Raw genomic sequence first — 17,531 nt, forward strand, 5'->3', positions numbered from 1 at the left:
ATCAATCTTATTTGAAGGTCAATATTTCCCTTCCTGGGCCTTTCCAATGTTGAGAGGTGTCAAGTCATCAGTCCTGGACCACAAGTCCATTCTCCAAAGCACAACTATTTCAGTGGATTTAAAAAAGAAAAAATAGGAGGGAGGACTTAGGGCCTGCCATTACCTTTGAAGTCAGGCCAAGAAACTGGCTTTCAGTAGCCAAGGCAAATCCACTGACAAAAAAATTTGGGACTAAGTTGGATCAGATTTGCATACACAACATAAGCATTCAATTTTTACTTGGATAGTTTTCTGATTTCATTCCAGGCCAGGGCTTTGGAATAAGTCATTCCTATTTAGAGAATATGACTGTATCTGCAGATTTTAATTCTGGGCATGATGGACATAATTAAAGACAGATTTGTAATGTGTTTTCAAATTAAATCCCCTTGATTTAAGAAGATATGATACACAGTACATAAAGATGCCTGGTATGTTTAACGCAGAAAATAAGCATTTTAAAAATGCACTTTTTGCTTCAAATTTTACACTGTTCTTTCTTGTGAAATCTGGTTTATACAGGTTTTACTGGAGCTGTGAGTTATGGAGATTGATTTGTAGATACTGTCCACTTAAACTCCACCTACAATAATGTTGATAGTGAAGGGTTTTATTTCAGAATCTTTTTCAGATTATTTTGATTGGATTTATAATGTGATTATTTGTTAAAAAAATCTCAGAGTTTTTTTCTGTATGGTGATGACTTCCCCTCATCGGTTTATAGCCTCTCAGTTTTGCTTGGGGGAGCACTGCTCTCTAACTTTATGTGATTAGATGAAGCCAGTGAAAAAGTCTAACTCAGCCAACACGGTCCAGCGCCTTGACCAGGCTCCCCCCGGAAAGGACAGTATGTAGCAGAACGTTTTATTTTCTCACTTCTTCATTTTACCTTCCTCTAAAGGAATTGCACACCCGTTCCCATTGCTGTGCGGTGGCTTAGTGAATGGAATGTGAGTAGATGTGAAGTCAATGACAGCTGAGCAGAAGCAGTAGGACCAATTGCAGGGTTCACCCCAAGGCACTGCAGGTGTTTTGTTTCTGCCACTGGATGCGTGTTCACTCTAGATCTCAAGAAGACCCATGTGAACCAGCCATAGTTAACCTACAACTGACTTCAGAATGAGCGAGAAAAAGACAAATATTTGCTGGTGAGAGCCCCTGAAATTGGGGACTTGGTTGTTACTGCAACAAGCCTGGCAAAAGCTGACTACTAGAGCATGGGAGTGCATTTGATCCAATGAATGGAAAAGATGGCAGACATGCAGCGCTCCGCCTGGACAAATAAATCCTTTCCTTCGGACTGGGTGGTGCAAGTTGGAAAGCAGAAAATGTAGCCAGCCAGGCCAGGGCGGCTGAGGAAGGGGGAGCTTGAAAGAAGCTTTAGTTCAAACCAAGTTTACTTTCCAGAGATGAGAGCCAATGAATTCCATGTTCTTCTTCATCCAAGCTGAGTCAGGTTTCCTTTCACTTGGAACTGAGAGATTAGTAACAGAGATAAACAACAGAAGTATCTGTTTCCTTGATCTTATAGATCATTGTGAAGGAATTCTTTTATTAGTTAGAATATTAACTCAATCAATGGCCAAACTATTTTTATATGACCACTGAAGGATTCAATAAATTCTATAGCCAAGATACGTTTTATTTCTGATCAGACCAGAAGCAAATTCTTGGAAAAGTGTTAAACATCCATGGATTTCCTTTTGGAAAGTTGTGGGTAAAGAAATTTTTCCTGAATTAACTCAGCCATAATTCAGCCAGAAGCCATCACTGGTTAAAGCACTCTCCTAAGACAGTGACTCATGTCTTATCACCCTGTTGTGAAGGCTTAGAGTACTGAGCATTGCTTTGACTAATGCTGACATCTCTCATATGTAGTCTAAGGAGATTTAACTCTGTGTTACATATTCGTTCACTCCTTCATGGAGTCTGAGTCAGCTATGGGATACACAATTTCACCAGAAAATATCATCTCTGACAGCTGGGAAGCACCTATTTACTCTGTTATCTCCAACTCCCTACCAATTACTGCGGAGGGGGCAGCTTTTCCTGCCACAGACCCTGCCAGATCTGCCCCCTGTGCTGTAACGACTCCACACTACAGTCTTAGCCACAAACCCACCACAGACGATGATGTAAAGGAATGAATGTGGCTGTGTTCTAATAAAAATTTATGGCCACTGAAATTTTATTTCATAAAATTTTCACCTATCACCAAATATTATTTTTCTTCCAATGTCTTTTCAACCATCTCCAAATGTAAGAAGTCATTCTTACCTCATGGGCCGTATGACAACAGCTGGTGTGCTGGATTTGGCCCAGGAGCTGTACCCTGGTGATTCCTAAGTCACTGAGTTCCTTTTGCATTTCACTGAAGCAAGCCCATTTCCTGAATCATTTCATTTAATTTCCAAAAGAACCAGGATATGTAGGCATCAGCACCATTTAATAGATGAGTAGAGTGAGGCCTAAGTGGTGACATGGCCTGGAGATGACAGAGTGAACACCACAACTGTTTAGCCTCATTTCCTCCAAAGATAGGCCATTAGGAAGTGGGAAGTTGAATCTTAAAACAGAAGTGTAATTTGTAGGGCTAAGCAATTTAATGCCTTCTTATAAGGCCCCTTTCTTTTCTTTGAAAATTATTTTGCCTTCTTTCATATCCCTCTCAGCTGTTACCTTTTGGTATCAATTATTTAACTTGTAGCTCATGTTTATATTCCTGCTTTAAGTTTCACACTAGAAAACAAAATCCCTTCTGTTTTCTTGTTAGAAATCAATGCTCACTTCAGCATTTGAGTTGCAGGTGATACAGTGTTCCTCAGATAAACGAGAACATGAACATCGAATGAGTTTCTCTCCAGAGAACTTGGAACCTCAAAGCAAACAGATGTTTGGGATTTATCTGCAGGTTGTAAGTTTAAAGTTCATGGGAAGAACATGCATGGAGTTCCTCCTTTAGGTTGCTGAACTAGAGACTTTAACTCTCTAGAAAACAGTCAGTACATTTCTGAGAAGTTTCTGGAATTATGAGAGACCTGAGCTTTGCTGAAGTCAGTATTTTTGTTGTTGTTGTGAATTTATTGTTTTTGAGTTTGGCTCAAGAAAGAAAGGAAGACATGGAAGAAGGGTGAGAAGAAGGAATGGAGGGAGTGAGGGAGGGATGGAAAGAAAGAAAAACAATAAACAGGAAAAACTGTTCAAATGTTCATTCCACGTCATGGGCAACATTTCTGGACCCTGATTGGAATTTCAACATCTGTTCAGTTCCAGGAACTAAATAAAAATGCAAATACACTCCCTCTCCCTGGCCAGTAAACAGGAGACATCCACAAGGAGCCAGACATATTTTGCTTTGGCAAAATGATCACATTCAGTTTCTATCTTAAGGAGCTGTGAATTCACTTAGCCCCACTTCTAAAATTTTCCAGACTGCACTTTTCAGGGCTGAGAGCTGCTGCTGTGGGTCTGAAAGTCATGAGGCCCATGTACTCAGCTCCGGGAGGATGCTTTGCAAAGACACATTTTTGTGTTGCTTCATCCCTTCAGACACCATCTGACCATCACTCCGGTAGGTGAAAGGCCAGACAGGTGAGACTGCACTTACCCGTCAGGTGCAGACCCACAGAGTCAGCTCTCCGGCCTGAGACCCACAGTCTTAGCAGCAGTTCCTGCAAGATGCTGTCATGTCTGATGCAACTCTGTGGCCTGGGTCGTGCCCAAAGTTAGTAAGAAACTGGGTTGCCATGGAGATAAAGGTGAACCTGCAATCAGCGTGGAGTGGAGCAGAAGGCGTAGCAACCCTCATGGAAGTGCGAAGCTGTGCTTAGGTTGAGTAGACTCTTTCAGCCCTTAAATGATAACAAACTATGAAAATGGGTGCTCTAATTCTGCATTCATTGTGTATTGATTCTGTGGGAGCTACACACAGAGGCATTCCCGACAGGTCCCTAGTCATGGGAAGGGATGAAAGAGCCTACACCAGATGAACCACTGGGAGCATGCAAGGTCTCAGCATCCCAGAGCTGGAAATGCCCAGCGGCCCCATACACCAAAGATGAGCATGGAATGATTCTGCATTCAGTGTTCACTTACATTCTCCTCTGCACCTGTGGGGGCTGTGGGGCCTGAATCCTCTTTTACTGACTACAGGAAGATAAAAAAACAAAGGTGAGAGTCAAGGTGTCATCCAAAAAAATGTTACATCAAAGCAAAGGGTTAGTTGGGCTAGTAGCCCCGGTGGTGCAATTCCTGTTTCTGGAATTTCTAATGTAGACCTTGTTCCAAAAAGAACTTAGGCAACTGTAAATAACATAGTGAGAGAATGTAAACGAGTTACAAAGCTTAACATGCAACAACAAAGACACAGCCAGGATACAAGGGAGCAAGGGGAAGGGAACTTAACCCATTAAGTCTTGGTAGTGGCCGAGCAACACCCTTGCCTTGGCACTTTCTAGCAGCTGCCGAAAGGTGGGAAGGTGATCACTCACTCAGCCCACAGTCACTGCTAGATAAAAGCAAATGAGCTGCTCAGGAAGATTCTGGTAAGAAGTCCAGAGAAATTCCTTCCACGGTCCTTAGAGAGTACCTGGGCACTGTCACACTGTGCGTGGGGTCCTCAATCTTATCCTAACCATAGCTCAGTGGCCAGCAGCAGAGGCTGTGTCTTTCATTGGCCCTCAGCCTGGCCACTTTCATCATGGCTACCACTGAGTTTAGGGAAGACACTTCTATGGAGGGCTGGAGAACTGGAGGCCAAGTTCAAACTCGGTTTTACTTCCTGAGGAGTTCTGACTACGCAGTCCTGCCTCAGTAGGAGAGCAGTTATCCCCATTCTCTCAAATGCCTCAATCATTGTTCAGCCAAGCTCTGACCTTGGGGGTCACCTTTGCGTCTTTCCTTCACTGGTTCTTAGGCACTTCTGGGGGTGCTGGTGATGGTGGTCACATAACACTTTGAGACTCACTCATTTGATGGATCTGGACTCTCAGAAAAATGAGCATAAAATGCTTTGTGAATAATTTCAGGGTGTTCATAGATCTTCTGTAGCCCCTCTCTGGGGCTACAGATTTTAAAACTCTTTTTAAAATCTTCCAGATTTTAAAACTCTTCCCTATATCATTTTTGTTACCAAGCCCCATTTTTTTTTTTACCTCTTTTAAGTCATCTAGTGGGAGAAGAGACATGATACTTATAAGTGTATTTTTCATATGAAGCACCTTGCATACATGATCCAGCTTAAAGTACCCCCAAATGTAAGTTCTGTGGTCCTCATTTATACAATGTGAAACAGAGGGATGGCAAGGTGAAGTCATTTGTTTGGGGCAGCAGCGAGAAAGCGGTGGAAATGGTTCCAAGACCTGTAGGCTGACTTTAAGGATCGAAGCGCATTTGTAGGTAGCCATGTGAACATCCTACTCCAGTACCAGGCTTGCTGTCTCTCCAGATAAGATCTTCAGCTTGAATCATTTATTTTTGTTCACCTTCCCATAATAAAGTTTCTCTGGGCAGAATCCTTAAAAAGACTGTAGTATTTCTGGAAGCTTCTGATTGTCAGGAAAACATAGTGTATTCACTATGCTGCTATCTTGGAACTATATGTTCTCTCTGAGAACAGTCAGATGTTATACAATAGTATGAATAGGAAAAGAATCAAATGATGTTTTTTATTTATTTGACAGATAGAGTTAGACAGTGAGAGAGAGAGAGACAAAGTCTTCCCTTGGTTCACTCCCCAAATGGCCACTACAGCTGCGCCGATCCGAAGCCAGGAGCCAGGTGCTTCCTCCTGGTCTCCCACGTGGGTGCAGGGGCCCAAGCACTTGGGCCATCCTCCACTGCCTTCCCGGGCCACAGCAGAGAGCTGGACTGGAAGAGGAGCAACCTGGACTAGAACCCAGCGCCCATATGGGATGCTGGCACCGTAGGCGGAGGATTAACCAAGTGAGCCACAGCACCAGCCCCCTCAAATGATGTTTTAAAAGACAGACTACTCAAGTCTGTTCCATTGAAATTTCAGAAGTCAATCAATATGTGATCTACATTCGACCATATTTATTTAAGAATAAAGCACATGTACTTTTCAAACCCTCTTCCTGCTCCAGTTGGCTGTAATGAGACTGTAATGAGTCTGTATTTTTCAATTTTCTTCGCCTCAGGAGTTCTTGGCTGCTGGTTGTTCACTATATTCCAAAGTGATGGCAGTGAACAGAGGATCTACTTCTGAACACTGCTGCCCCCTGGATCTTCGTAGTGTTGTGGAAAACTGGCACCAAGCACTCTGACACATCTTCTCATTCTTGATATTTTTCTTTAAACTGACTTTTTACTTAACTATATTGTAAAAGAAGGCTTCTTGTCACTATTATAAATGTAACACTGATACCCTTGATGTAAATAGTATTCAAACAATTGCAATGAATAAAACAAATCCACACATTAAGTTCTAATTATTTTAGTCTTTGTTAAAAAGAGAGCAGCAAGTGTTAGTGTAGTGATAAATTCTTGCTAATATTGAGACTTTCCTCTTAATGTCTCCAAAAGAATTGGAGTATAATAAAGAAAGGAAATAATACTGAACTATGTAAATTATATGGTTTTTAGGACTGTATTCAGGGACCACTCAGATCATGTGGAATTTTTTGCACACTTGCATACAAACCCTCAGGTATAAACTTCATGTCAGCAGTTGTTGAGATATTCAGTTAAAATAAGGATCCATAAAGGGATAACAAGAACCCAGCTTCCAGCTCCCCTTTGGTGTTTGACACACCTAGAAAATGGTCACTGGGGACCCAGGTTCAAGTTCAGCATTCCAGCTGTGCAGACACGGACAAGTTCATTACCTGAGCCTGAGCTCACTCACCCAAGGTTAACTATTAGACTTTCTACCAGCCGTAGGATTTCCTTAAGGCATAGGTAAAATAAAGCATGTGTGGGCTGAATCATGGCTGAAGCAGAACTGATACCTACTAAGGTCTAGCGGCTGGAGTCAAGCCACACAGGTCCTCCCGGTAGTTGTATGCAGACCCTCACTTGCATAGCACTGAACAGCCTGGAAGATGTGGGCAGCACGGTGAGGAGAAATGAATTGAGCAATGTCTTTAATTAAGCTCAACCTTTTTCAGGCTGGTCTAGAAGTCAGGGTTTATGCAGCAGGGCAGAAATAAAATGTCAACAAGTGAACCCCAGAACCAGAATTCACCATTGGGAATCAGAACTTCAGGTGAAGCAGCTCCTCCAGGGCTAGCATAGACCAGTGGGTCTGGGTACCAGCACGGCTTGGCTATGCTTGAAGTGGGTGTGTGCTAATGCTAAGGATGGGGCTTTTTAAATGGGATCACTCAGGGTGCAAACGGGATTCTCCTCTGGAGCTGAGCCTATGTTCCCTGCTTCTGTGAAAGCGGGAGATCTATGGCAGGCAAGTTCGGGAAGGGGCGGAGTACATTAGCATAGGTCATCTTCTTGGTGGCGGCAGTGTGGCTCAGGGGACATATGGCAGCCCCAACTGATTCACGATCGCCTATCCTGTATTAATAGAACTTCTAGGTAGAATAGGTAGTGGCAAGGATTAATTTATGTACATTAGTCTCTGCAAATTGCTGATATTTACTTTGTATATGTACAGCATCTAGCAGAGCCTTCATAAGCTATGTGTTTAATTAATAGTAGCAATTTAAAATTTGTTACTGCTGTTTATTTATTTGAGAAGAGAGAATGAGAAAAAGAGAAAGCGAGAGAGAGTGAGCACACTTGTGTCTGCTGGTTCACTCTCCAAATGCCCACAGTGGTTCCTGTTTGGGGCCAAAGTTGGGAGCTGGGAACTCATCTAGATCCCCTACCAGGGTGGCCGGGGCCCAATTACTTGAGCCATTACTGCTACCTCCCAGAGTCTGCACTAGAGGAAGCAGGAGTCTGCAACTGAAGCTGGGTACGGACGCAGGTACTCCAGTGTGGGATGCAGGTGTTTTAATTACTAGGTCAAAGGTCCACCCCTAGGGTGGCAATTTTTAGGAATGCTAAGAAGTGGCTTCTGCCAGGTTTGGCCTACTTCAGACTTTTTTTTTTTTTTAATCAATTTTTTGTTGCTTATAAAATGTCCTCAAGTTTGCTAAGGTCAGATGTGTGTTTGCTCCTGGGCTCCTTGTGAACAGACATTGTAAACACTACTCACAAGGTGTATGCTCTTCTCTGGAATTGGATAGGGAATAACATGGATTTCAGTTAAAATCTTTGTGACTCCTTATAATATGGTGGCACACTGACCTTTGTAACAGGAAACTTCTAGGTCATACTGACCTCAGCTCCTTGTGCCAATATTTTGAGAACATTGTCATTTATGAGACATTGGAGTTCCTGACTCATTTGGGCTGCATTAATGAATGTACCTAGTTTGCCAACTTGATAGGTGTGATTTTAGGACATTGTCCAAGTTACTGAAACAAAGTTTGAATAATCAGGGCTAGCATCAGATTCCAGGAGCCCTTCTAAGAAGAGCTTCTTGCCATGGGCTTTGTTCCTTAAAAATATCCTTTCTTGGCTTGCATCCCTCCATGTTATCAGCAGGCATTAGATGCCACAGTAGAGAGCAAAATAAAAAAATAGTGAAACCAAAAAAGATAATAATAATAGCAACTCACATTGTTGGGCTCTGCGCCAGGCAGTGGGTTACAAGCGTAACGTGAATATTTCAAGTCAGTGCTCAAAGCAGAGCTCTCTTCATTTGCAGGCTTCTGCTCAATGTCTAACAAACCTTTGCTCCTATTCCAAAGTCATCTTTCCCTTTGAGGTTGGAGGAAAGCTGACTGATGTATTACAGCTCCCCCCGTGAGCCAGGTCTTTGAGCCAAAGCTGGGTCCCACGGTTAATCTGTGTTTGTAGCCAGCATGGTTTCCATGCTCAGAACACAGCAACAAATGAGGGCCTCAGGTAACTTCCTCTCCCTCTGCTCAGTGTAGTTTCCCACAGCGGAAAGCCCAGAGTACCAGAATCCAGCCTACTGTTTTCCACTGCCATTGGGGCCAGAGGGGTGGACAGCGTCTGAAAGGTGGAAAGATGATCTGACTTCCACACGGGGCGTGTGTTTGGGATGGGGATTAACACCAAGGAGCAAGACTGGACAGCACAAGCGCAACGAGCACAGAGCCGTCTGGGGCTGCAGCTCGGTCTCCACATACTGAGGGTGATTTCTGTGTCCTCACGCTTCCCACACAGTCGGGAAACACAGAGTGGGAAATCCCATCACTTCCAGTCTTTTCCAAAGAACTGGACATCTGACTCTTATGGGGTGACTCGAAAACTAGTCCAGCCTCATTAACAACAAGAAAAATTCATTAGAAAAGATGCCATGTGGACATTGATGTGGCTAAGAAGCCACACCATATAGAACTTACTGGTACGTGCCTGAATAACAAGGCTCCTCTCCTTTGGAGAGCATGTTAGATTCTTAAAACAAAGCATCTTTAAGATACTTGCACCTTGTAGCACTTAAGCCAACAGATGTCCAGTGGTTGGTGCATCTTGTGGGAGTTATCATTTTGATCATATGACAGTTGTTCTGAGTTGGCTGATTTCACAGTAGCCTTAAGACCTTTTCAATCAAGCCCAGATTTTTCAGCCCAATCTTTCAAGGCCTTCCATAATTGTTCAGCCATATGCCCAGACTTTCTTAACAGAATCCCCAAGGGAAGGTGTAAAAATCCACATTTGAAACAAACAGGGGCCAGCGCTGTGGCATAACAGGTAAAGCCACCATCTGCAGCGCCGGCATCCCATATGGGCACCAGTTCATGTCCCAGCTGCTCCACTTCCAATACAGCTCTCTGCTGTGGCCTGGGAAAGCAGTAAAAGATGGCCCAATGCTTTGGGCCCCTGCACCCTCGTGGGAGATCCGGAAGAAGCTCCTGGCTCCTGGCTTCAGATTGGCGCAGTTCCAGCCGTTGCAGCCACTGGGGAGTGAACCAGCGGATGGAAGACTTCTCTCTCTCTCTCTGCCTCTCCTCTCTCTGTGTAACTCTGACTTTCAAATAAATAAATAAATCTTTTTTTTTTTTTTAAAGAAACAAACAGCTCAGGTGATTCCGAGGAATTCTGAAGCTTTCCCAGTCCATTTTGAGCTACGTGGATTGCCCTTTCTAAGCACCACAGCATCTGTAACTTGGAGCCTGTAGATGAACCCTGCATCGCAAACCTCACTTTTTTGGAATGGGACTGTCACGCTCTGAACACCACTCTCTCAACGTCCTCTCTCTCTCACTTACGGGAGGTGAACGTCACTGGCCAGTTTTTCAGCCTCAGGAAGTGATCTGCTATAATTCAAACCGGCAGGAAGCCTGAGCCTGAGGTGTGGTGCCTCAGCGGCGTCAGAGCCCCCACTGTTTCCACCCCGGCCATTCGTCTCCCCCCAGGAAAGAGCAAGGGGCTCTTGAAGAGTCACCAGCACCCACGCCCACGCACGGACGGCGACTCTCGTCCGATTCCAGTTTTGTACTCAAGGTGTCGTCGGGTCAGAAGCCACACGTGCCTGTTTCTTCATGGACGCGAGGACATGATGACGACATCACCAGCAACTACTGATGAGGTCCCACTGCTCTATTTCTACAGTCCTTGGTTTCTCATAACAACGCTGTGAGGTGAACGGTTCTTACTTTACAGACAAGAAAACAGGGTTCAGGGCGGTTACGGCACTTGTCCACGCCTACACAGCCCCGTCTTTCTGATTCCCTTGCACAAGGTTTGCCATGGACAAGAGGATCTGTCCCAACCCTCTCTACAGATCAGGGCACAGCAAGCGGCAACCCAACTAACCACAAGTGACTGGCATGTTCAGTCCAGATAACTGGACTTTAAGCATTTTGAGGGAAGCACAAAATAATTTGACATTAATTTCCTCAAAGGTTTTTTTTTTTTTTTAAATAATAAGAACAACTTCAGCATTCAAGGCTATAAATCAAAATAACTCCTACTTTCATGCCGATAGCCTGTTCCAGGAAAAAGCCATTTCTGACATAACTACAGATTCATAAGCTTTAAAAATCAGTCGGTTTTTTTTTTTAAAGCTTCTTAATTAAAAGAGAGAGAAGAAAGGGAGGTTAGGGTTAGTGAAAATAGAAATATTTTCTAATGTTTTCCTTTCCATTTTTCAAAATCCATACAAGGGTGATTTTATAAACACAGTCTTTCTAATTAAATAATAGTTCTCATTTTGTTTCCCATTAGAATATAAGCCCTCTGCAAGAAGGTAAGCTAGGGGAGCCTGGGCACTGTGGCATAGTGGGTAAAGCCACTGCCTGCAGTGCCAGCATCCCATGTGGGCACTGCTTCGAGTCCCGGTTGCTCCACTTCTGGTCCAGACAGGCCCCTGCACACTCATGGGAGACCTGGAGGAAGCTCCGGGCTCCACGCTTTGGATTGGCACAGCTCTGGCCATTTTGGCCATCTGGGGAGTGAATCAGCAGACGAAGACCCTTCTCTCTCTCTCTTTCTCTCTCTAACTCTGCCCTTATTTTATTAATAAATAAATCCTTAAAAACAAAAAAAGGAGGTAAGCTAGAGAAGGGCAGGGGTATGATCACTACTTCTCAGTGTCTGGATGTCACACGACTCTTTCTCTGGTGGACTTAGCATAACCCAAGTGATGAAATATCACTAAATACGGGAAACTGCCACACGTTGCTCCATAGGGAGCTTTTCCGCACGGCACAGGCGATTTGTTTCTCAGGTGCCTGAGCTTCATTATTGTTGATAATCTCCTGGAGACACACGCTGCATCACAGTGCAGATGAATCAGAAATAAAGGCACTTCAGCTAAGATGAAGGCCAAGTTATCTTGATGTTTGTGTGTGTGGGGGGAGTAGTTTGAACTTCAAAGAGAACCTGTCCTATCATTTATAGATTCCAAGCATTTAAGAAGCATCTGAGACCAGTATTTCAGTGCATTTCCCACACTGAATGGTGGAGAAAGATAAAGCAGTTGATGTGGTTTCTCCCTCAGCTCCTGAGCACAGAGGAAATGAGGGACAGTTAACAGCGCCCATTCATTGGTGACTTTTGTGCAAGGTGTGGCGTTAGGAGTTTTACCAGCACTAATTCATTTAATGCTCACTTCATTTCTATAACCTCAGTACTATTATTATTTGCATTTTACAAACAAGGGAACAGATTCTGAGAGGTGGAGTAGGACTCAATGTCAAATCTCCCCGACTCCAAACTTGAACCCTACAGGGAATTCCTCCATGGCAGTCCTTCTCCCCCACCTGTGGTTTTTCGCTGCTGGCACCTGTCACCTGTGGCTGAGGAGGTGGCTGCCAAGCTCCACCCACAAGAAGGTCATCAGCTTCCACCTCTGCTGTGTTGGTGCTGAGGCCCAGTGCCAATGACTGGGCACACTGTGGAAGAACTGGAGCTTCTGTTCCTGTCCAGAGTGAGACTCCCAGCACGAGCAGCTGGTATGCCAAGACTCCCTGCTGGCTTGGCCAAGACTCTCTGTACCACCCTCACCCTCACCCTCATCATCACCGCCGTCTCCCCACCCCCTCCCCCCAGATGTCACCCCCACTGTGCTGTGAAGGCTCTCGCTACTCCTGCCCCTTGATCCTGCACAGGCATTTCCCACCCACCCATAAGTCTTTTTTACTTGTTCAATTTCCTAAATGTTTCCTCAATTGTAGGCATTTTTGGGGTACAATGTGGTAATTTGATACAGTTGTACAATGTGTGATTATCAAATCCAGGTAATTAGTATTTCCATCCCCTTAAATGTTTATCCTTTCTTCATGTCTAATAACTCTTTTCTTGTCAATTTTGTCTTGGTCTCTGCTTCACCCAAATTTACCATTATTTACTTAATATCAGTGCCACTATTTATGTAACACTTTCCTTTTAATTGGATTCCTTTTTAAGCTAAATATATTTAGTCTTCCTTGAGCAAAATAGAGGTTAAATCTCGACTTTAATGTGCTACCTGTATTTTCTGTATTATACTTTGAGAATATATACCTATAATATATATGTATGTATGTAAGGTGCTTTGAAAAGTCATAAAAATGGAATTAAAAGAAGTTTATTCTGGTGCAAAATATTTTGAAATCCATGAAGAATTTTTTCAGAATGTGCATTTACCATGGATTTCTTGAAGACCCTCTGTGTGTGCAGATGTGTGGGTGTGTACAATTAAAAAATAAGGTCAACCAAGTCATGTCCCTGGTCACTAACCTAGGTGAATAGCTTAGGTGGAAATCGCTCCCTACATTCTATGGCTGCTAAAGGTTTTTTTTTTTTTTTTTTTTTTTTTTTTTTTTTTTTAATAAGGCATGGCAGTTGAGGAAGAAAGATCAGGACAGAATGTCAGCTGACATTGTCCAAAGTTTCCATGAATCACTCGGGGTGGTGTTGGGGAAGAACCTGGAAGGAAGGCATCCATACAGCAGGAAACAAACAGCAAAGAGGCTCAGGAATGCCGAGTAACATGACACCACAGTGGCCTCTGCTCCGTGGGGTGTGCCAGTGGCATGGGTGGTCTGAGGCAAGGCCCAAGCTGGATTTTTCCAGCTCAGTGCATTTCCAGCCCCTCGCCCTGACTTCATGCTCATCTTTCGGCCCCACTGGAAACGGGCGAGCCTTCTGCATGTGTGTGGCCACTGCGCCTGTGAAACAAGGCTCACTAAGGAGCGGCTCTCAGAATGCCCAGCCTCACCCACCTGGTCCCCGCAGGGCACATACCTTGGGTATCTAATTCTGGAGGGAGGGAAAGTCGGTGCGCAGGACTAATTTTCCTGTCACAGAGCACAGCTGTGTGTGTCGCGGGGCCGTGACCTGGTGGCCGCCCCACTCTTCTTAAGGGAGGGTGAGAACAGGGGCTTCAGCTGCCCAGGGTGGAGCAAAGATGGACCCAAGACAAGGTTCATGCTGCCAGGGTGAGCTTGCTCAGAGGAGAGCAGGAGGAAGCCAAGACAGAAATCATCTCAGAAGGAGAAGGAAACCAGGAAACACCGTGGCCCTCCGTCACGACCAGAGTTATTCAAAGAATGAAAACGTCTACTTGTTCATTTCCTGTTCTGCACTGCAAACATGGATTGGGTGACACAACAGGTCTTTCGCTCCTCCCGGGAGGACACTGAAACATTGCATCTCAAGGACAAGTTGAGTCATTTTGGAGAAGAGAAAACAAACACCCTGGATTCCATGCATTGTTGGATACCATGATCGACCTGATAGAGATCACTTCAGTGTCCCTCAGTCCCAAGTCACCTGCAAAGGCTGAAATCTCACTCACCTTTTTCCAGAAGAGCTTGCCCAGAGGCAGAGACGTGGGTCCTGCCTTCTCCCTGGTGCCTTCCTTTGCAGTCTCTGCCAGTGTCTCAGGCTGCGGGGGAGCTGACGGGCTGCAGCCTTTAGGATTCTTGGCTGCCCGGGGGGTCCCCGAGGGCACGGAGTTTGCTGTGTCTTTCTTGAGGTCCGGGGAGGTGGTGGGTGATTTCTCGGCACCCTATAATTTCAAAAAATATGGAGGGAAGATTCAAAATGATCTCAAATTCTCTCTCTCTCTCTTTTTTTTTTTTTTTTCAAAAATGGGCAGGGGCTATGCATGTTGTTAATTTTCTTCTTTTTCATTCTGTGTTTTCCAAATTCCTACTGTAAATAGAGATTTGTATTAAAATCTCAGAAAAAGTCAAGATGTTTTCTTTTTGGAGAAAATAAAAATAGAAGCATTTATGGACTCTGTTTAAGGAAGTAAGTCATTAGCAGTCGAGGTTATAGTAGGAGGAATTTTGCTATTAGAACATGGAATTCTTCCCTAGGCCAGTGGTCTCCAAATGGCTTTGCTCAGGCTCCTATCAGTAAAATGCACCTTCAATATATGCATATTAATTTTAGTAAATATAATAACTTGTAGTGATCTACTAATCCACATGAGAAATTAAAGAAGGGTTAAAGTAAACATCATTACAGGGGCCGGTGATGTGACATAGAGGGTAAAGCTGCCGCCTGCAGTGCTGGTATCCCATATGGGCGCTGGTTCTAGTCTCGGCTGCTCCACTTCTGATCCAGTTCTCTGCTATGGCCTGGGAAAGCAGTAGAAGATGGGCCAAGTCCTTGGGCTCCTGCACCTGCTTGGGAGACCCAGAAGAAGCTCCTGGCTCCTGACTTTGGACTGGCGCAGCTCCAGCCGTTGCAGCCATTTGGAAGTGAACCAGTGGATGGAAGACTTCTTTCTCTTTCTCTCTGCCTCTCCTTCTCTCTGTGTAACTCTTTCAAATAAATAAATAAATAAATAAATCTTTTAAAAATTATTAAAAAACATCATTACAATAGAAGTTGTGAAATTTTTCTCCAATGTTGGTGTCCTCCTGGGGAGGGCACTGTCCTAGGCTAGACTGGAACTCGGTGAAAAGGTCGTGAAATGGAAGGGGATCCACAAACCCCTTTCTTCCCTTTTGGAAGTAGCCCCTACACTTACACCTAGAAGGTCTTTAAATGTTACTTCATTCTGTCCAGCCCCCCTCCCCCAGGGGTCTGAGTTGAAGTCCATTTCCAGGGTGTCCTATCCCTTCTGTGAGGGTCCGTTGATTCCCACTCTCGGCCACCCCGAGTCACAGGATGAAGGAAGAGTTGGGAGAGTTACAGACACAACTGATCTTGGTATGAATGATTATCAGTACTAAAAATCGCATGTCCATGTGACCTGACCTCTCCATCCTGAGCATCTTCCTTTCTTGATTTTTTGCTCCAGGGACTTATGACTCAATGCCTTTACATTCTCAGCATATCTTTGTATCGTCTGACTAAGAGGTGGGGAAAAACCCTTCCAGTGGAAGTGGAGTGTGGGTAAATTTAGGAAGTTTCACCATAGTTTTGGTGCTGGGAAGAGTCTGATGTTTGACGTTTTAATAGGTGGGAAAACCAAGACCGAAGGGGCACCACTTGGCCTCAAATCTGGACTCTTCTGGCTCCAGTTTAGTTCCCATTCCACACAGGATATTGCCTCTCCCAAGGGTGTTTGCAAGTAACATGAATTTTACCGTGGGATATGAGATATTCTCGTCCCTTCCTTAGTTTTTGGTACTATGAGGGAGTCATTTGTTGAACAGATTCAAAATTCAAATCATGACAAAGGATGAAAGTATAGAAATACTCAATTCTGTAGTAACACTAGTTCCAGGAAGAGTGTACAAAATAGTGTAACACTGAAATTCAAAATAATCTCTGCATTTTATATAGAGTGTGGTCAAAAGGGGCAGGCCCATAGCTTCTGGGTCAGGAATGATGGGTGCTATTTTAGCCCTATGTGATAACGAAATTACAGGGGACTGGCAAAGGGGGAAGCACCTCCACCCCTAACTAAATCACTTAATTTCTTCTTCAGAAAACACAAGAAAGGTTATTTATTCTTAAAAAGCCCCACCTGGGGTTTGCAGCCATCTGGGGAGTGAAACAGCAAATGGAAGACCTCTGTGTGTGTGTGCATGCCTCTGCCTCTCTGTAACTCTGCCTTTCAAATAAATAAACAAATCTTAAACAAACAAACATGGGCTGGCGCTGTGGCATAGCAGGTAAAGCTGCTGCCTGCAGTGCTGGCATTCCATATAGGTGGCGGTTCAAGACCCGGCTGCACCACTTCTGATCCAGCTCTCTGCTATGGCCTGGGAAAGTGGTACAAGATGGCCCAAGTCCTTGGGCCCCTGTACCTGCGTGGGAGACCAGGAGGAAGCTCCTGGTTCCTGGCTTTGGATCGGTACAGCTCCAGCCAGTGTAGCTAATTGGGGAGTGACTCAGCGGATGGATGACCTCTCTCTCTCTCTCTCTCTCTCTCTCTCTCTCTCTCTCTCTCTCTCTCTGCCTCTCTTCTCTCTGTGTAACTCTGACTTTCAAATAAATAAATATTTAAAAGAAAACAGAAGGCTTTACTGAGAAGGGGTGGACACACTTTGATCTGAAGGTGACTGGAAATTAACTTGGGGAGGGGAGAAGTGTGTGCCCCGCATAGGGAACAGCTGCTCTGAAACCTTCATCAAGAAGACATGGAGCAAGCAAGTGAGGGCTAGGACAGAAGCAGCAAGACCAGGAGTGGTCACGCTGGGTGACCTCCCCAGCACCAACCTGTCCTGCCTTCCTGGGACAATCTCCATTTGCTCAGGGGTCCCTTCTAGACCAAGAAGCTGGGGTGACAGGTGTTTAGCCAAGTGGTTAAGATGCTGGTGAAGACACTCAGGTCACATCTCAGAGTGCTGGAGTTCAATTCCCAGCTCTGCTCCTGACCCCAGCTTTCTGCTAGTGCAGACCCTGGGAGGCAGTGCTGGTGGCTGGTGTGTGTGTAGTTGGGTCCCTGCCACCCACTGGGAGACCTGGATTGAGTTCCTGGCTCTGCACTTCAGCCTCGGCCCAGTCCTGGCTGCTGTGGGCATTTTGGGGAATAAACCAGTAGACAAGAGCTCTCTTCTCTCTCTGTTTTTGTCTCTCTGCCTCTTGAATTAAAAAAAAACACATGGCAGATT

General features: G+C 44.6%; 1 protein-coding gene across 1 annotated transcript in view; it reads right to left on the minus strand.

The window, feature by feature from the left end:
• BCAS1 (brain enriched myelin associated protein 1) overlaps window positions 1–17,531 on the minus strand; it is a 100,211-nt gene that overhangs the window by 20,123 nt on the left and 62,557 nt on the right. Inside the window, exons 7-8 of the mRNA XM_062202577.1 lie at window positions 14,312–14,524; window positions 4,135–4,185 (exon numbers count right to left, since the gene is read on the minus strand). Of these exons, the coding sequence (XP_062058561.1) occupies window positions 4,135–4,185; window positions 14,312–14,524 (264 nt within the window). The remainder of the gene's footprint in view (window positions 1–4,134; window positions 4,186–14,311; window positions 14,525–17,531) is intronic.

This window comes from Lepus europaeus, chromosome 10, assembly GCF_033115175.1.
Source record: "Lepus europaeus isolate LE1 chromosome 10, mLepTim1.pri, whole genome shotgun sequence".
Taxonomy (NCBI): domain Eukaryota; kingdom Metazoa; phylum Chordata; class Mammalia; order Lagomorpha; family Leporidae; genus Lepus; species Lepus europaeus.